This window comes from Siniperca chuatsi, linkage group LG14 (assembly GCF_020085105.1).
Source record: "Siniperca chuatsi isolate FFG_IHB_CAS linkage group LG14, ASM2008510v1, whole genome shotgun sequence".
Taxonomy (NCBI): domain Eukaryota; kingdom Metazoa; phylum Chordata; class Actinopteri; order Centrarchiformes; family Sinipercidae; genus Siniperca; species Siniperca chuatsi.
Window position 1 is genome coordinate 20204316 of NC_058055.1, and position 18010 is coordinate 20222325.

Sequence of the window (18010 nt, forward strand, 5' to 3'; positions counted from 1 at the left end):
TGATAGGATATGAATGAAAGTTTAACCAGGAGAATGCGACTCCTGAAACTGAGATGAAGTCAGTCAGCTGAGAGAAGACGTATCATTCTGTTGGATTTCTAGGAACTACAGAAACACTCGGAGTAGAGGTTCTTCCCTCACAAATGAACTTTGAACAAGCACAGACACCAGCTGCAGAGAGCACTTTAACCAGATAACAGACAAGTTTAATGTTGTCCTGTCATCAAGTTACTCACAGAATTAATGTTAATTAGCAACAGTTGATATAACCTTCCGCTGGTGATATTTGTCATTTTAACTGGTGAAAGTGTCAGTCATTGCTGGCTAAAATGAGAATCTGCTATCTGAATGTTTTATACACTGCTCTTTGTTAATGATAATTAGGTTTAGAGTTTAGCTAATTTGTGCATTTTGCCAACCTGCGTCTGAACTCAGAGACCTCACCTCATTTTCACTTGCACATGCAGTGTAATGCTCATGCTGTGGAGTCCAAATGTTATAAAGGAGACTAGCGCTGCATCATAGTAGAGTACAGTAAAGAAAGGATCAGGTTTTGATCAGCTTTATTTAAGCCGGAACGGATTTGTTAAATTATGCCTGGATTGACATTAAAAAAAAAGAGATTGAAGTATAATAAACAGCAGTAATTGTGCACTATGTCTGGAGAATCTTGGACTTAATGTCACATATTTTTTAAGTTGACTTTTCTCATTTGACATTATTGCGAGTGCTGAACTTTTGGTAATACTAAACTTTTCTACAGAAGCTTTATAATGTCAGTCACGAATCATCATCATCAGATCAGTCATGAATAATTTCTGAGATGTTCTGAGACTATATTTTGTTGTGTTCCGACAGGCCTGATAACTGTTCCACCCACCTGCACCACCTTCTGTGCTTGAATATCGACAACCAGCAGTCGGCTCAGGAGTGGTTGGGTCACATAGATGTACTTATCCCTGATGTTGACTGCTGAGGACCACACGCAGTGCTGAGGTGACACTCCTTCACCTTTAGGGCACATCTCCTCCTGGGAAGAACCAACAGAGAACAGAGAGGATGATGGGAGTAGGAAGAGAGCAACAGAGGGAGAAAAAGGTTGGTATCATAGATCAGCACTATGATGCATTTTACTTGTATTGTGATGATATGATTACATCATGGTATCAATTTACAAAATTCTGGTCAAATTAATTATTCAAAGCAAACTAATTAAAAACAACAAAGATGAGTTATTCATATTCGGGTTTAACACGAGTGAAGAATTTTGTCTGGTGTAATTATTTCTTTAAAAAAAAAACAACAAAGGTCCCTGAGAGATTTTGAATTGAGGATGTTGCAGTTTACATGGTAAACATCATGATGTCTTAGACCCTAGATCATCTTGACGCCCCATTTTATGTATTAATAACCAATAACATCGTTGCATTGAACAGTAAGTTGGTAATTTAAATTTTAGTCAGCTGAATAATTTGATTACTAAATGCAGCACTTATTGTGATATGTATTTATATTGGGGAAATATTCTTGTTACTGCGAGGCAAGGCAAGTTAAGTTTATTTGTATAGCACCTTTCAACAACAAGGCAATTTTAAAGGATTTCACATGAGACATAAAAGGCATTTAGGAAAGATACAAGACACAGAAATAAGAGCAAAATAAAATAGAAGATAAAAATAAGATTAAAAAAAAGTAAAACAGATCAAACAGAAGAATACAAATTATAGCGCAGCTACAGTGCAGTGCAAGATTTGAATAAATAGTCCCAAATTTAATCTAACAAAAGGCAGTAGCAAACAGAAAACTTTAAGCCTTGTTTTAAAAGGACTTAACTATTAATACAATACCATTGATTTCAACTACATAGCCCAGCCCTACCAAAGGTGCATACTGATGTCCACTAATACTTTTATTATTGATGCTACTAATAATAGTCATTATGACTGGTTCCCTTAGAAGACAGTGTCTCTGCTCATAAGTTAGAAATCAGATTTTGTAATAGTTTGAAGCAAACATCAACAAAGTCATATACCACTACTGACTCAAGTCACATATCGCCTCGACAGGCCCTGCAGCTTGCTGTCTTTGCTGACAAGACATTTATACACACACTCCCTCACATACATTATGTATACTGGCATGTAATCACCAAACCACGCACATAGACGTGCACGCACGCACACACACACAGGTTGTGTTTCAAGAGTTTCCACCTCCTCACCACCTCACCAAAGTGGAGAAACTGCTGTTTACTGCAGGAACTGGCTAACACATGGCTTATTGAGTTTGTATTGATCTCTAATACAATTACAGGTTCCTGTAAAACCCAAATCCCTCAGAGGAACAAGCGACTTTTACCATCTAAAGCCCATTGCTCTGGGAGAGGGATGTTCTCCAGTGGATTAAAAGCCTCAGGGTCTGTAGTATAGACTCTATACAGTCTACTGGTGCAAGCTGTTGACTAATGGACACAAGTAATCCCATTACATTTAGTGAGGTGAGGAGCCCATTCTGACAAAGGGAACAGGAAGAGAAGGAAGGATGGCCTTCATTTGGAGACAATTTCCTTTTCTTTTCCCCACTTCCTTTCACACAGATTTTTGGTATTTAAAAAAGGACAAATCCTTAAGATTCTAATGGATAATTATTTTTTTTGTTGAAGAACACAACACCTGGTATCTTGCAGTGCTTGTTTGGATTATGGTACAACAACCTAATTAAGACCTATTACTGAATGGGAGTAAGATGGTCTCAGGGGAGTACCTGACGTGTCATGATTGTGTGAGTGCATGCCTTTCTTAATGTAAAAATGCACACTAAGTGACATCTTTCTGCCATGCACATAATCTGATTTTAAAAGGCATCAGCTCAGCAGTTACAAACACAGCCATCCTGAAATCTATTTAGTGACGGAGAATGGAGAAAAGTACTCATTATCTGACATGGCCATTTTTAATGTACTTAATTCTGACTCAATCTATTGCACAATTAAATGTTGATAGCAAAAAAAATTACATAACATGCACTTACATAGGTAGCAACAATCCTCTCTGTCCGCTTCATGTGTCTGCGTATCTCACATTCACTGGGCTGAAGAACAGTGATGCCCTCATCAGAAAACACATAGAACATATTCCCCACACTCAACCCTGGAAGAGAAGACAGGAAGACAGAAAAGTGTCGACAAATGTGCTTTAAAAAAAAGCAAAAAATACAAATTCAAAACAGCAGAAAGTTCCTCTCTCATCTTATCTGACATTTGTGATGGGCATTTCAATTCCCCTGGTGGAGGAGACACTGCAAGACTGTTAGCATGATATCGTGTTAGCTGAGTGTGTGGCTGCCAGCCATTTTGACAATGCCTACAAAGGGCCCTGTCAGCATCACGTCCACAACATACTGTAGCAAGAGGCATCAAATTAAAGGCACTGTCTCTAAGAGGAAACATTTCTCGTCTGCTCTGTGTAAACAGCTGCTGATGAGTTAGCAAGGATCACAGTCTGATGCTTGAGGCATTTGGATGAGCAAGCTATTACTGCTGTCAGGAATACATCAAATGAGCAGAGACGATAAGCATAAGCACATACACACACACTTACGGCATGCATAAACATTTAGAAGATGCATGCATAGACAAAAACCAAGATGATGATTGATTTGTCAGGTTGTTAAGACATTATTTCCTCAACAGTCTGAAACACACTGTCAGAAAAACGCAAAATATACATGCATGCAATAGCAGAACAATGACAAATGTATGGATACAGACACTCAAAAAAGCACTTGCTCTCACACAACACACACACACACACTGTGTTAATGAGGCAAAATCAATCACTCAACGAGTGCTGACTAATGCTGACATATAATCCAAATGCTTACACTGCATTAAACCACACTGGCTTCTTTTGATTCTGTGGTAAACCTGATGTGGTGATGATGTGTATAAAACAGATTGTATTTGTATTGTACTCTAAACCGCAGTGGGTTTTCCATTGCAGTAATAAAACTGTACTTGTGGCCATACTGATGTGGTAATAATATATATAGTATAAAGGCAGGATGGGTTTGTATACTGCTGAAAACCACAACGTTGTTTTTCTTGTAGCCACCACACTGGGTCTGTGGTATTATTTGCAAAATGCACAACATTCCTGCGGTGATCTGAAAAACAGATTATAAAGCAAACCAACAAGAGGATGAAACACCTTGGGCATGAAAAGAAGAAAGCCACATTTTAAAGTTTAAAGTTTTGCTGGAGAGAAAACAACTTTGTGATTCTTATGTACAGAACAGCAAACATCTTGGAAGGTGTAGATATGCAGCTGCAGGCCCTAGAAAGCTACAAAGCATGCCAGCCATACTTTGTTATTCACAAGAATACAAAAGCACTTGAGAACTGTAACGTATTACCTTCTTCTCTCCACAGAATGTTTGCAACTGCAGTCAGCCATCGAGCAATAAAAAGGAAATGGGGGGGGGAGAGAACATTAGAACATTAAATCACCTTAAGAAAAAAAGAGACAGATCCTCCAAGAAACAGAGGAGGTGATTTCTCTCATGCCATGCCAAGACAAAACATATTTGACAGCTACAAAATGTTCCTCACTGCTGTTGACAAGAACCATACTTCCTCCTAAATCAAGAGATCACTCTTATCTTGAGAGAAGACAAGTCATCGATTATTCTGTTTAATTTCAAGTCAATTTAAGATCTTTCTAGGTAGCGATGGTTAACTCATCAAAATGACGCAATCTAATGAAAGACCAAATATCAAAGAAACATAAAATATGATTTAATTGTTTAAAACTTTGTATTTCAATGAGATTGCCTTTTACACTACCCACAGTCAGAATAGAGAATATATTGACTCATCCACTGATCCTTTTGCAGTATGAAAACAGAAAAACACAGTTAGAAATAAATCCAACTTCTGGATTGTCCTGTCAAAGTGTTTTTTACTCACACCACATAAAAGGATACGAAAATTCCTAAAATAAGTGGTCTTTTCTGGTTTTCAGATGTTCTTCAGTGATTTCTGCACATTGTGTGACCTTTGCTGTGTTTCCTAATATGCACAACATGGTATTTTTATGAATCTTTATTTGTGCTTATGGGAGTCAGATCTGAGTGCCCTCATCTTATGCTACATGTACTATATATTTCTTATGCTGGGATCAGACTACACAATGTTTTTATCATTTGGAATGGTCACTGTCAGATTAGGTGACCATAAATTCTTGCTTTGAGTCATGTGACAATCATAGTTTGCTGTAATTCATGCAAATACCGACTTCACTGCTCCACCACCAACAGCACCAACACCAGATGTTTACATATTTAAACATGGTTTTATGAAATAAAGTGAACCAGGATCCATTCAGTGTCACTCGGCGCTGAAGGTGGACTCCTTTTCCTTTGCAGTTGGTAGAAAAAGGCTGAGTGTGTGGGTTTGCAGTATACATATGTGTACTTTTCCGTTTTTCAGCCATCTGAAGGCATAAGTAATCACCTGACAGTCAGTCATTTGACATGAAGCAGTTTTTGTGCTTATTAGCTCTAATGTTTACTGCAGTAATAATGCAGAAGTTACATGGGGCATTTGTAAAGGCTCGTCCATACAGGAAGATTTTCAGCCGCCACTTAAATACTACTTACAGTTATATCTGACTGGCAGCCACGCCATTAAGATTTACACCAGCATAAAAAAAATCATAAACTCTCATCCTCCTTTTTGGCATTGTCTTTGACAGATAAGGTTGAAATGTTATTTTGAATTTACTGGTATATGTTTTTACTTTCTACAGTAAAAGGTGAAATTTGACAGTGTATGACATACGGGTCTTCTTGGCCGAATCTTCAACAAACAGAGAGGAGATATCCTCGTCCACTCCCACCTCGTTCTTGGCAATGCAGGTATAGGCTCCGGTGTCCTCGTACCGGACGCTGCCAATAAAGAGCTCACTACCATTTGCTACAAAAAGAGAGGAAACAAAAGGAAAAGAAACTAATTACTTAAGTTACTTTAACAGTTTGTTGTTGGAGTACATTACATACACATTTGAGACAGTTAACTGGCAGTCTGATGCAATGAAAAAATGCATTAATAATACAAGGCTTCACAACAACCATGTCTGGTGTGGTTTCTTCCAGACTCTAGACTGTTGACTCCATCAGTTCAGTGTTGTTGAGTGAAACTAATTATCAACCTTAGATGCACGCCAACTATCTGGACCAGACTAACTGAAAATTATATTGCTGTTTTTCATAAGAAATGTAAAAAAAAAAAAAAAAAAAAAAAGAAAAAGAAAAACATTCAGGATTTAGAGTTGTAGTTGTTTGAATTTTACTCTTTTGATGTTTAGTTCTAATAAATTTAAATTCACTAAGCACATTCAATACTGGATCTCAGGTCTTGATGTGTGTGGGACTTATCTGACAGAAACCACAGAAATAAAACCAAAATGTGTTCGTATTTACATATGGATGCCGTGATCTCACATCCAGCAATCACTCATGCTCAGAAACCAAAAATAATATTCAGAGCAAAACCAAGCTAAATAAATGGAGGGCAAACAAATAACGATGGAAATGCTTCCTAAAAAGACTGAGGAATGGATTTGTTATATACATCTGAGAAAGATGAACAACTGCAAGGACACAAGGCTTAAGGTACAGATCAGATTTTTTGGGAGTTGGTAAAACATTTTTTATATGGTACAAATATTCCTTAATCTTATGTCATTAAGTGTCATCTCATGCAAAATACAGAAATATTAAATGTAGTCACTGTATGTGCTATATTAGACTCTTTTTGTCGTAGTCTATATCCAACAACTATTTTTGAAATATGATAAAAGCAAATATGGTATTGTGAACTCGCTGTTATTATTATTATTATTATTATTATTATTATTGATATTACTCAATGTTTTTGCTCCAACATGAAAATTAATAAATTTCTTACATTCTACTGCAATAGCCTGTTTGTCTTTCAAAACATGAGTGAAGTCTACTTTTACACTTATTTTCCTCCACATACTGTACAAAGCTGCATTGTTTGCCTCAAGTTGCAGTAGTGATGTTGACAGTGAGAGCTGACAGGTGATGTTGGCCATATTAAGTCACGGAGGTCATCATCAGAGGCAGACTGTCTGATGTTTGCTGTAGTATCAAGCTCTGTGATGTACAGCTGCACTCTGATCCTTCCTGTACTGTATGTAGCACTACATTGAACACAACACCACACACTTTACAGCATGGGAGTGAGTGAATGTCACAGTGGTGCTCTTACAGGCTATGTTGTGTAAAAACATAAAAGAAACCTTCAGTTTTCACCCCTTTCTCTACATCTCTTTAAGTATCTATAGCATCTAGGAACTTCTATAACATCTAACATTTGGATTCTCCCTCTCTGTCTCTCCATGCTTTTAATATATTATTTTAATATTAAAATATTTACCAAACAGCAATAAAGCACACACTTGCAAAAAACTATTTGTTCTCACTTTTACGTTGAAAATTATCTCTACCTTCTAATTCATGCCTGCTGGGTTGTAAAATAACAAGACATTACAGAAGTTGACGCAAAGCTTTTCACATCAGTGAAATGTCTTTCTGATAATAATTCTCTTTTATCAGGGGAAAAGTGTGTAATGCTTTGAAGTGAAAACTGCCTTGAAGCAGGCCTTCATAGAACGAGACACTGCTTTAATTACTTCTAATTCATAATTATGTTCTGATCAATTCTTATTGAAAACCACTGAATCAACCACTCATTAAATTAGCTTTTATATCCTTACTTTGCAAGCAGTTCATGATGACAGGGATTTTGAGTTGGAGTGGTTTTGTTAAATTATGACGACCTGGCCTTAAAAAGGCTATAAACGATATTTTATATTAACAATGGATCACATGACTACTTGCAAAGAGATAATTATCACCCGGCTCTGCAGTTCCCCTTGCTCTACGAAGGTTTATGGCATCTTTCGGCTCATTGTTTGTTTTCTGGCCCTCCACTTTACTGTTTGGTTCACTCTCACCACCTGTAGCGTAATTTTTGGCTGGAGCAGGCAACAGTTTTCAGCAAAACAGCTCTAAAAACACACCGTACACTACCTGCTCAGCATCAAACGGCAGACAGACAGATTTAGCAACTAGCTGATGAACATAGTGGAGCATTTAGCAGCTACAGTAAATATCCAGATATTTCCCTGAGGAGTTAGTAGAGAGCAAAACAGAGCTAAAAGGAGAGTGAATATTGGACTTACATTGATCAGGTGGCCTGAACACAGCTCCAAATCAATGCAAATGTTCCTCTGTATCTGCTGGATGTGTAAATATAGGCTACTGTTTGCTAACACGTTTAGTCATATCAACTTAAAAGGTGATAATATGTCAGTGTTGTGTTTACTGCCCTCAAGTGGGAGGGGGGAATCGGTTACTGCAGGTTCAAGGATTATATTTTATTTTTTTAAATTGGTAGAAACTAGCCAATTAAATCTCTTGGTGAGTGGAAAAGAAGGCTGAGTCAAGTGTCAACCACAACTTCAACTTTAAAAAACTAGTGGGTCGGCAAAGTAAGCCCATTGTCATGATAATCCGTCCAGGCTTGATGTATTGTCAGCTGCCTTCATGATACTTCATGATGATTTCCTCTGTGGCCTTGTAATGACTACTAAACAAGTCAAAGACATTTGGCTCTTGATTAACGAGGGATGTGATTATAGTGATAATGAACATATTTATTTGAAACTGGTCTGGGAAAACAAATGTGTTGAGCCTTCTTCCCACAATGCATGTGGGTGAGAAAAATGATTTATAGTGTCACACATCAAGGTATCCCTGTAGCTGTGTTGAGAGGTTCACTCCATAACAAACTAAACAACAGGGAATATCAGGCTAAGATTTACAACAGGCTGGAGTGGTTTCAGCACCGTGGACAGCTCCAGAACACGGTTTCAACACAAACACAAAGCAGTTTCTCTCTTTACTGTTCAACTGTGGCTTACAATCAATGCTTCTCACTATCAACTGTCAGTATGTGGTTCAAATTTTACAGGAGCCAAATATGAGGATTGAGGCAACACTTTTACTGCGCTTTTATTACACTCCTGACATTATATGTGATACGTGGAAATGAAACAACAAATCTCACCTCCTCTGTGCTTTGATGTTTTTTTAAGCATGGCTAGATAAAAATGGTTTCACTTCCCTAAATGTTTTTAATGAAAAAAAGCACAAATTATCATTTTAAGTAGGACTCCTGTCCTTTACCATTACCCGCATTAGTTGGCAAATCTGAAACCGTAGCCACTGCAGTGTTTATGTGTTGGTGAACCTTGCAGAACCTCCCATGTTTGAGTGTTTGAGGGTTGATAACAGGCTATTACCACAGGTAATGACCCACACACAGCCAATAAACTCTCCTTTAATGAGAACTAGGCCATAAAAAAGAAAGTCAGGCTCCATTCTGCTCCTTCTCTCTGATGTTGAGTGTGTATCTTTAAAAGCACCCTTCTAGCCTGGATAAGTAGCTGCCATCTCCTGACACATAGTATATTTCATTTTATTTTCTCTCTCTTAATCTCCCTTTTCACTCGCTTCTAAAGAATACGTATCTTTATCTTGTCAGAGGAGCAAAATGAAGACAGTTGAAGAGGGTGACCGCAATCTTGGTTTCATCACCTTGGTATGGAATGCAAATAAATGGAAAGCACAACAAAATATTACTGCTGACAAGTGGTGCCGCTGAGTTTTCAATAAAAAAGGAGTTGGTCTGACAGAACATCAGCTTGATTTTCAAGCTTTGTTGTCATTGTCCACATGCATTGTCTTGGTTTATAAAGATTTCTGCAGTGTTGCTGCAACACTGCAATTCAAAAACACTGCACCAACGAGATGTGACATACAGTATCTGCTATAACATATAATATGCTGACAGCACTTAAACACTCCTCACCTATGAGAGAGAGCTGTTTGGAGGATCTGGGCTGCAGGTCCATGCCGTTCTTCAGCCAGAGGAGTTTGGGATTTGGGATGCCGTCGGCGTGGCATTGGAGACTGGCAGATACACCGGGCTCCTGGGCCTGCGTCTCTGGATAGACCAGGATCACTGGAGGAACTAGATGCACAAGCACAAACAAAACCCAAGACACAAACAGGGAGAGAGGAGAGGGGGGAGAGTGAAAACATAATTACACACTGTTTCAGGGTAGACCGTAACTCCTGGGGGAATATAGCACAAACACCCACACACGCAGTGGGCAGAGAGGAATTTGTCTCACCCCAGCGTGGAATATATTCACACATAACAAGAATCCAAGAGCTTTCAGGCTGCTTTATTACAGCTCGAGTCCTGCATGAAATAGATGTTGGACATATCTGCCACTTACCACCTCCTCCGGGGAGAAGACCGCAAATGAATGTAGAGGAATCGAGGGGGAAAATGAAATATGAGGTAATAGTTTACATGAACAGGTAAGATGTCGTTTTCTGGTTAAGATGCTGGGCACCCTCTCAACCTTGAGGCCGCTGTCAAATCCTCACCTCTCCCATTCAACTTACAACCTTGCCCTTTAACCCTAATGCAATATTAATATTGCATCTGTTGCTTCCTACTTACTTATTTGTGTTTTAATGTTGTTCTTTTTTACTTTCCTAAAGTTTGTCTTTCAGCATATTATTATTTTTGATTTTATTATATATTTTACTTTTTTTTTTAATCAGTAATGGAATGTAACTACTCAAGTACTGTTATACTTTGAGTCCACTACATTTCACAGGGATATATTGTCCTTTTTACTCCACTACCTTTATCTGACATGGATTACCTTTTAGATTAAGATTTTATATTAAAAATATGATTTATAGAATATAATGCATTGTTAAATATTAAACCAGTAGCTACACCTCCACCAGCATGTAACATATATAATAATATATCAGTCACAGGGGACATTTTACTGCACAACCACGACTTTTACTTTTGATACTTTAGGTACATTTTGAATGCAGGACTTTTACTTATAATGGAGTATTTTTACATCATGGTATTAGTACTTTACATCTACTTCTTAATACCTCTTCCGCTACTGATTCCACTCCATTATAATTTTCTCTTCTTTTGTTCCTCGTTTACAGACACTATATATCTAAGTCTACCTCATACACACACATTAACAAATTCCCATTTTCTCTTCACACACACACACACACACACACACACGCACACACACACACAAGTACTTCTACTCGCACCTATGCCTCACCTTCGGCCTGTCTGAAAGGCTCTGTATTGTAATCTGTGTCTCTACGTCTATCTCTGTTATATCACTTGTTTTTATATCAAAACAGTACTTTGATACAGCAACTCTTCCTTACTTCCATTTTTTAATAATACATATGTACTTGACATTGCAGAAACATTCTTTAACAGCATTGATATCATACTCTTGGTATGGTGGTCTTACTATAATACCATAGAAAGAGTACTAGACTGCGACTATGGGTACTTAACTGATTCTGAAGCTGCAGCGCTGTCATTCCGTTCATCACAGTAAAAACGTTCATATGAGTGTTATTGCTTTAATACAACACGACGCAAACCGTCCACTTAGTTTATGTGGCACTTGGCTCCCTTCCATTTCACCTTATCTCATCTTGTCCTATCTCGCTTGAAATACCTTGAATCCCCTACACAAACGTTTGGTAATTGCCCTCACCTGATAACTTCCCATCACCCCCTCTCTTCCTCTTTAGTTCAAGGTCTAAAATGCAGCTGCATTTCTTTTCAATTAGCATTTCAGAAAAACAAAACAATCACACCCATTGTTTCTTGTAATTGAAAGAGACTTAATTGAATAAATTTTCCCCCTCCTTTGCCAAAAGCCAGAAATAAGATAATGGAATGGAATAACGGTTTAAACTTTTCAAATATGAGGATTTGATGCTTTTCTTTGTCATATATGATAGTTAACTTAACATCTTTGGGTTTTTTTGAGTGTCGGTCAGACCAGACAAGACATTTGAAGACATCAGCTTGGCTCTGGGAAAATATAATAGGCATTTTTCACTTTATGACATTTTATAGACAAAATAAATAATCATATTTGAGAAAGTAGGGCAATAATAAAAGTAATTTTTTGTTGCAGCCCTAATTAAAAGAAAAAATCTGTAGCAGTAGAGAAGCCTACAATCCATGGTTCTATCCTGTTTGATTGATTATGATTGTGCCTTTGCTCCTTTGGAACAGTCTCCTAGAAAGTCTTAGAGAAGCCAAATGTCTCTTACGTGTTTCTTGATGTTATGACCTTATATTTTGTGGTTTGTACACTTTGGGATTACAAATTTGTGTGAGGCTGATCTTTAGGACATTTACAGTCTCAATAACCAATAACATGAAAAGTAGTGAGCAAGCTGAAGACACGTCAAAATGGATAGCTCGAAGTAGAGGATAAACTGTTAAAATGTCAAGGTTTTGCCATTTCAAGTGGTAGTAATACAGAGGCAAACCTGGCCAAATCTACTGAAAAAGAGACCAAGCCTAAACATTTCCAGTTGCAGGATCACTGTGTTTGTATGGATTTACATGTATCAAGAATCCACCACAGCCACCGTGTTTTCGCTGCGGTGGAAAACTATCAAACAATTCCTTGAAGCCGCACAATGAGGGGTACACGAGTCTTTCTGAAAGGGCTGTAGGAGTACGCCCAACAAAAATGTTTGGGAACCATTGTCATATAATAATGCTGTATATAATGTATCTATGGCACCCTTTGTTTCCAGACATTTCAATCAACAGCATGTTGGCTTAATTGCCTTTGAGATAGTTCTTAACTGTTCTTCACTGTAAGCAGAGAAGGCAATAAGAAAAATCCCCTCACAGGGGAACCACAGAGTAGCACAAAGAAAACTAAAGCATTTTGTCCACACTGTAAGTAAGAAATGAGCCACTACTGACCATTCACCTGCAGCACATGTGTCTGATAGAGGTCTTCATAGCCATAGGCATGGCAACTGTAGTTTCCCATGTGGATTGTTGTCACCTTGGTGATGTACAGGGAGCCATCGTCCCCAAAGTCCTGTAACACAGGGAAGAGATGGAAGAGGAAAATTAAGTAACGAAAGAAGAGGCGGGGGTGGTGGTAAAGAAGCACAAGATTGGAAGAAGAGGGGGAGGAGGGAGGGAGGAAGCACATGAGGAAAGAAGGGAGAGGAAGAACAGGAGGTGTAGGAGAGGGAATAGTGGTGAAGAAATGGGGGCAGGAAAGAGCCACAGAGAGTGAGGGAGAAATGAAGGTAGCTTGATAGAATACATAAGGATGCTTGGAGAGAGCGGGGAGAGGAGAAGAGGCACACAACAGCAGGGAGTGATGGGAAAAGACGAGAGAGAAAAAGAGTGATGTGAAAGGGAAGAGAGACCATGAATCAACGGTTTCCCTGTTGAGCTGAAGCAGGCGTTGGGGAATTTGATCCTCCTCTCTCCCCTCATCACGCTGCCTCAGTCTGATAAATGGCAAGGGTTAAAAATATAAAGCCCATTAGGTTGATGAATGGAGCTGGTTGTTGTTGGTGCAGCATGCAGCAGTCACCAGGGAGTTCCAGCCACAGCTTAGGGCGGATTAAGGCATTAAATAGTTTGCTGTCCCACCAAGTGGCAGAGCAGATGTCCTGATGCAGCTCTGTCATGACATGGAAACCACAAACGGCTGCTTTCGTTCTGAGGGCTCTAGGAATTAATGTGACCTGACAGAGGGTCGCTTTGTGGCAGGAAAAAGTGAAATGATTTTCTTGTAAGAAAGATGGGGGAGTTTAGGCAGCCTTTAAAGTTCAGAATTTACAATTAAGGTGAGAGATACAACTCCACCAGTGAGGGCAATTAAAACTGAATGGGCCATCTGGGCTAAAAAGTATGACTGTAATATATCTGGCCGGTTATGCCAAATATATTTCAGTTTAAAATCACTATCAGTTGTGGTTTCTGTGAAAAAAGGGGTATCCAGGAGGGCTGTTTTCTGAATGTCGATTATTCGAATCATCAATCGAGGTGCCCCCATTTCTAACCTCATATCGTCAGTTGAATCATCAGACTTTTTTGTATGCTATAAACTAACTTCAAAACAAACTGCAAGAGAAGAGAATGGTGAGAAGGGTTTTATTTCTTTGACTGTGTGCTAATGTGATGTTTTCATATCACAAATGATAGTCAAAGGCAACAAAATGTTAGTTTTACAGGTAAAACAAGACTTGATGTGTAGGCTGTTAGTGTGGGGTAGCTAGCTGCTCTGCAGGTGCGCTTGACTGTAGTGTAACTGGCCAGGAATAATATAGTATATTTCATGATTTCATGACGGAGTATTGATGAAGAAACATCAGCAATAATGTTCAGTATTTTCTCAAACTGAAACTGGGAGAAAAAAACAGAGAGAAAGAAATGCAATGAAACCAGTTGAGTGGAGAAGAAGATGGGCAGAGAGAGACAGAAGGAGAACAAAGACCAGAAAGAGACTAGGAGAGAGCAGTCAAATGAGTCTGATTGTATTGGAGGCTCAGCTCTCAGGTTGAGGGGTTATATGCCAGAGTGCAGAAAGACTTCAATCAGTGTCGAATGAAACTTCTCAAAACAAGCCTGTTTTGAGGAAAACGGTGTGCTGAAAGGACTTTGACAGAAGAGTAAGGCCCTGTGATTGACTGGCGACTTGTCCAGGGTGATCCCCGCCTCTCGCCCAATGTCAGCTGGGATCGGCTCCAGCCCCCCGCGACCCTCTAAAGGATAAATAGGTATAGCTAATGGATGGATGGATGGATGGAAGAAAGTAAGGTCCCCTCCCTCCTCTCACCCAGTCTCCTTATTGACCTACATTGTTCAAAGTCGACCTTTATAAAATGTTGGACAAAAAAAGCTTGAAAAGAAAAACACAAGTCCTGTTTTCACGGTTACTGTATTTTTGGTCATTCTTTCTTTCTAATGTTCTTATCTTCCCCTTATTTTTCTGCAATTTTACTATTCTAACAGATGAGGTTTCATAGATTCATCATGTGATCTAGTGTAGCGTAATGTAATTCACATAGTTTATTGGATTGCTGTCAAACACTTCTGAAGGAGTACTGTATAATATTTGCGCACAGGTCAACTTCTCTGTTACAAGTTTCATATAGACATTAAAATCATTCATGTGCAATAGATCCAGTGCACATTAACACATAAAACATATGCTTAATGACAAATTATTTATGCATTGTATATATTTACACATATCTAAAATTAAACATGTCTTACATCCATATGAAATACAAATCCAAGCAGCCACTTGGATGTTTCTCCTCTGCCCTTTACAGACTTTGGGTAATTTCTTTGGATGTCCACATTCTCATTACTTAATGGTTTATTTATCATTTATTTAGCCAGGAAGTCTATTAAAATACAAAATATTTTGTACAAGAGAAAGCTGGCCGAAATTGACCAAATGGCCACAAAAAACTTAAAATATTCTTTTAAATATGTTTTTTTTCTCTTGTTCTTCTTTCTGGCACTGACATCCACTGTACACAGAAATTACTCAAATGATAAGAAATTCCACACATAAAGTACTGAGGTTATTTCTTTCATTAATTTGGGGATTTTTTGTTTCATCTTTGATTTGACTGAAAAGAAAGTCAAACAGACACGGCTCACTGTGTTCTGTGGAAATTCATTATGCACGGTCAAGAGCCTGAGGGACCTCTGTTGCCATCACCTCTCCTCCTGTCTCCACCTTAACATTTGACATTGTTTATCAGTTTATCACAGCAGACCAACAAGGCTGCTCATTAACATGCAATTAGTGAATTGTGATCCGGTGGTGGGTAAAGCAAGGCCAGTGCTGTGCTGTCACCTGAGCAGATGTGTCTAAACAGGAGCATGGCCACATAGTTCATTAAGCAATGAGCAGGCTATAATTCTCCTGTTTCATAGAGAGGGCTGGGGAGTAAAACTTGATCCTTGAAGTTTTTTTTTCTTGCTGCTATTTTCCTGCCACCCTTCCTTCCTCATGTCCTCTCTTGCTTAAGGCCAATTCATGGTTTGGGCTTCCACGTGGCCACCAGGGTCCGCATTGCATAAATTTCATCATCTTCCCATCATCTTTCCTTCTTGCTGTCAGGAGGTCACCATCATGTTTTGTAGTGCATATGTGTGGAACGTGTCTATATATGTAGACCCCCGATTGTAGTATGTATACAAGCACATGCGCGTCTGCTGTCCACATGCAAGTCCACAGCTGTCCAAAGCTGTACTGGAGTATAATCAAGGCTTTAGTTGGTTGCTGGTTGATTATCAGCGTGCAAAAATCAGGCAAGTAGGATTCTCAGCACAACTACCAAGATCTCAGATCTTAACAGCATTGTATGAGTGCTGCAAACTGAGTGGATATACAAAAAAGAACAAAATGATTGGAAATTAACTGAAAAACTCCCAGAGCTCTTAACACTTTTAAAGCAGCAATGTGATTTTCTCTTTTTAAAAAGGTGTTAATTGACTATTTGTTTTCAATCAATGTGAAGAGCACCCCAACTGTGGCCTCCTTGCTGCTGAAGTTATAAATATCAATATTAATAAATATTAATGAGGCAGTCCAATTACATTTCTAGAAAGAAACATTTTGATCCCACACACATGCACACCTTATACGCACACTGCTGGGAAGTTTTTTTTTATGGGTTTCAAGCATTACAAAAAAAGGTTCTAGATAGGATAACGCCATAAATCTATATTAATAAATATGTTTTGTATAGTAATACCGACTCAATGATTTGTGTAATGTTAAAGCTCATAGTGAGTGAGTAGCTCAATGTTTTGGGTTTGCAGTAAATTTACTGTATGGTTCAGTCACATTGCTCTCATCATCCTCATTTCCAGCAGCAGCAATCAGCTGTTTTCAGCAAACAAACTCTGAAAAATCAACTATACTACCTGCCCAGCACCAAATGGCAGACAGAAAGTTAGCAACTAGCTGGTGAAGAGAGCTGAACATCTAAAGCAGCTAGGAGTTAGTGGAAACGAAACAAGAGCTATAAGGAGAGTGAGAACGTGAACACAATCTAAATGGGATGATAATGTTGCTCTGTGTATTTTGATGTGTAAATAGCAAATTGTTTGCCTACGCATCAACCATGACAGCTTAAATATGTGAGTGCTGTGTGTGTGTCAGGTTGTTTTGGAGTTCTTCTGCTCTTTGTCACCAAAAATCTATTATTACTGCTTTAATAGTATTAATAATGCTATCAATTGACTATATATAAGCAGTGATGTTGTCATAACCAGAAGGATAAGTTCTAAGACAAACAAAAAATTCTGTAGCCATCATCATCAACTCCAGTACCAACCAACAGCAACAAACTACAGCATCAACCGTGATGAAGAAAACAACAACATGCACTCACATTGATGTCCTCCAGGTCCAAGAAGTTTAGTATGATGCCGTTCCTTTTCCAGATGATTGGCGGGCGCAGCGTCCCCTGGATAGCACAGGTAAGGACGGCACTGAGGCCCACTGTTACAGTGGAGACGCTGATCTTCTGGTCCTCCGCCAGGCTCAACTGCACAACCTCTGTTACAATGAGAGTATGAAGGGAAATGATTGGTGTTGGAGAGAGAGAATGGATGCCCGCGAGGAAAATAAGAGGCAAGAGTAAGAAGAAAAAATTTAGAAAAATGAGAAGATGGAGGAAGAAGGAGAAAATCACAAATCAGAACGAGTGTGCTGATGTAGTGGAACTGTAGCCAAGCTTAATACATTTCTAAGCATCCATCTCATTACTAGTGGACCGGGGAGGATAAACAGCTGTCTGGGAGTGAAGGATATCCAGTATGAAAAAAGACCACGTGTCAGAGGACACACAGCTAGCCAAATATCATTCTTCTCATTAAGGGAAATTTATGTTCATTGAAATGGCCATCCAATTCAATTCACCTTTACGGCAAATTAAGAATTATTCTTCACTGGTTCCCCTTGGCATCATAACTAGTATC

At 38.7% G+C, this 18010-nt stretch overlaps 1 protein-coding gene and 1 long non-coding RNA gene across 5 annotated transcripts in view; one reads left to right on the forward strand and one right to left on the reverse strand.

Annotated features, from left to right (window-relative positions):
* The window catches only part of LOC122888508, a 129604-nt gene extending 123775 nt beyond the window's left edge, over window positions 1-5829 (forward strand). The window contains exons 3-4 of the long non-coding RNA XR_006380713.1: window positions 859-1098; window positions 4430-5829. This is a non-coding gene — a long non-coding RNA (uncharacterized LOC122888508). The remainder of the gene's footprint in view (window positions 1-858; window positions 1099-4429) is intronic.
* fstl4 (follistatin-like 4) overlaps window positions 1-18010 on the reverse strand; it is a 223648-nt gene that overhangs the window by 17454 nt on the left and 188184 nt on the right. For 3 of the 4 annotated variants that reach the window (XM_044223041.1, XM_044223040.1, XM_044223043.1), the window contains 7 exons: window positions 17422-17588; window positions 12962-13082; window positions 9962-10123; window positions 5840-5974; window positions 4414-4440; window positions 3031-3149; window positions 881-1030 (listed from right to left, as the gene is read on the reverse strand). In XM_044223041.1, coding sequence (XP_044078976.1) covers window positions 881-1030; window positions 3031-3149; window positions 4414-4440; window positions 5840-5974; window positions 9962-10123; window positions 12962-13082; window positions 17422-17588 — 881 coding nt within the window. The remainder of the gene's footprint in view (window positions 1-880; window positions 1031-3030; window positions 3150-4413; window positions 4441-5839; window positions 5975-9961; window positions 10124-12961; window positions 13083-17421; window positions 17589-18010) is intronic. The other variant, XM_044223042.1, reaches the window with a different exon arrangement.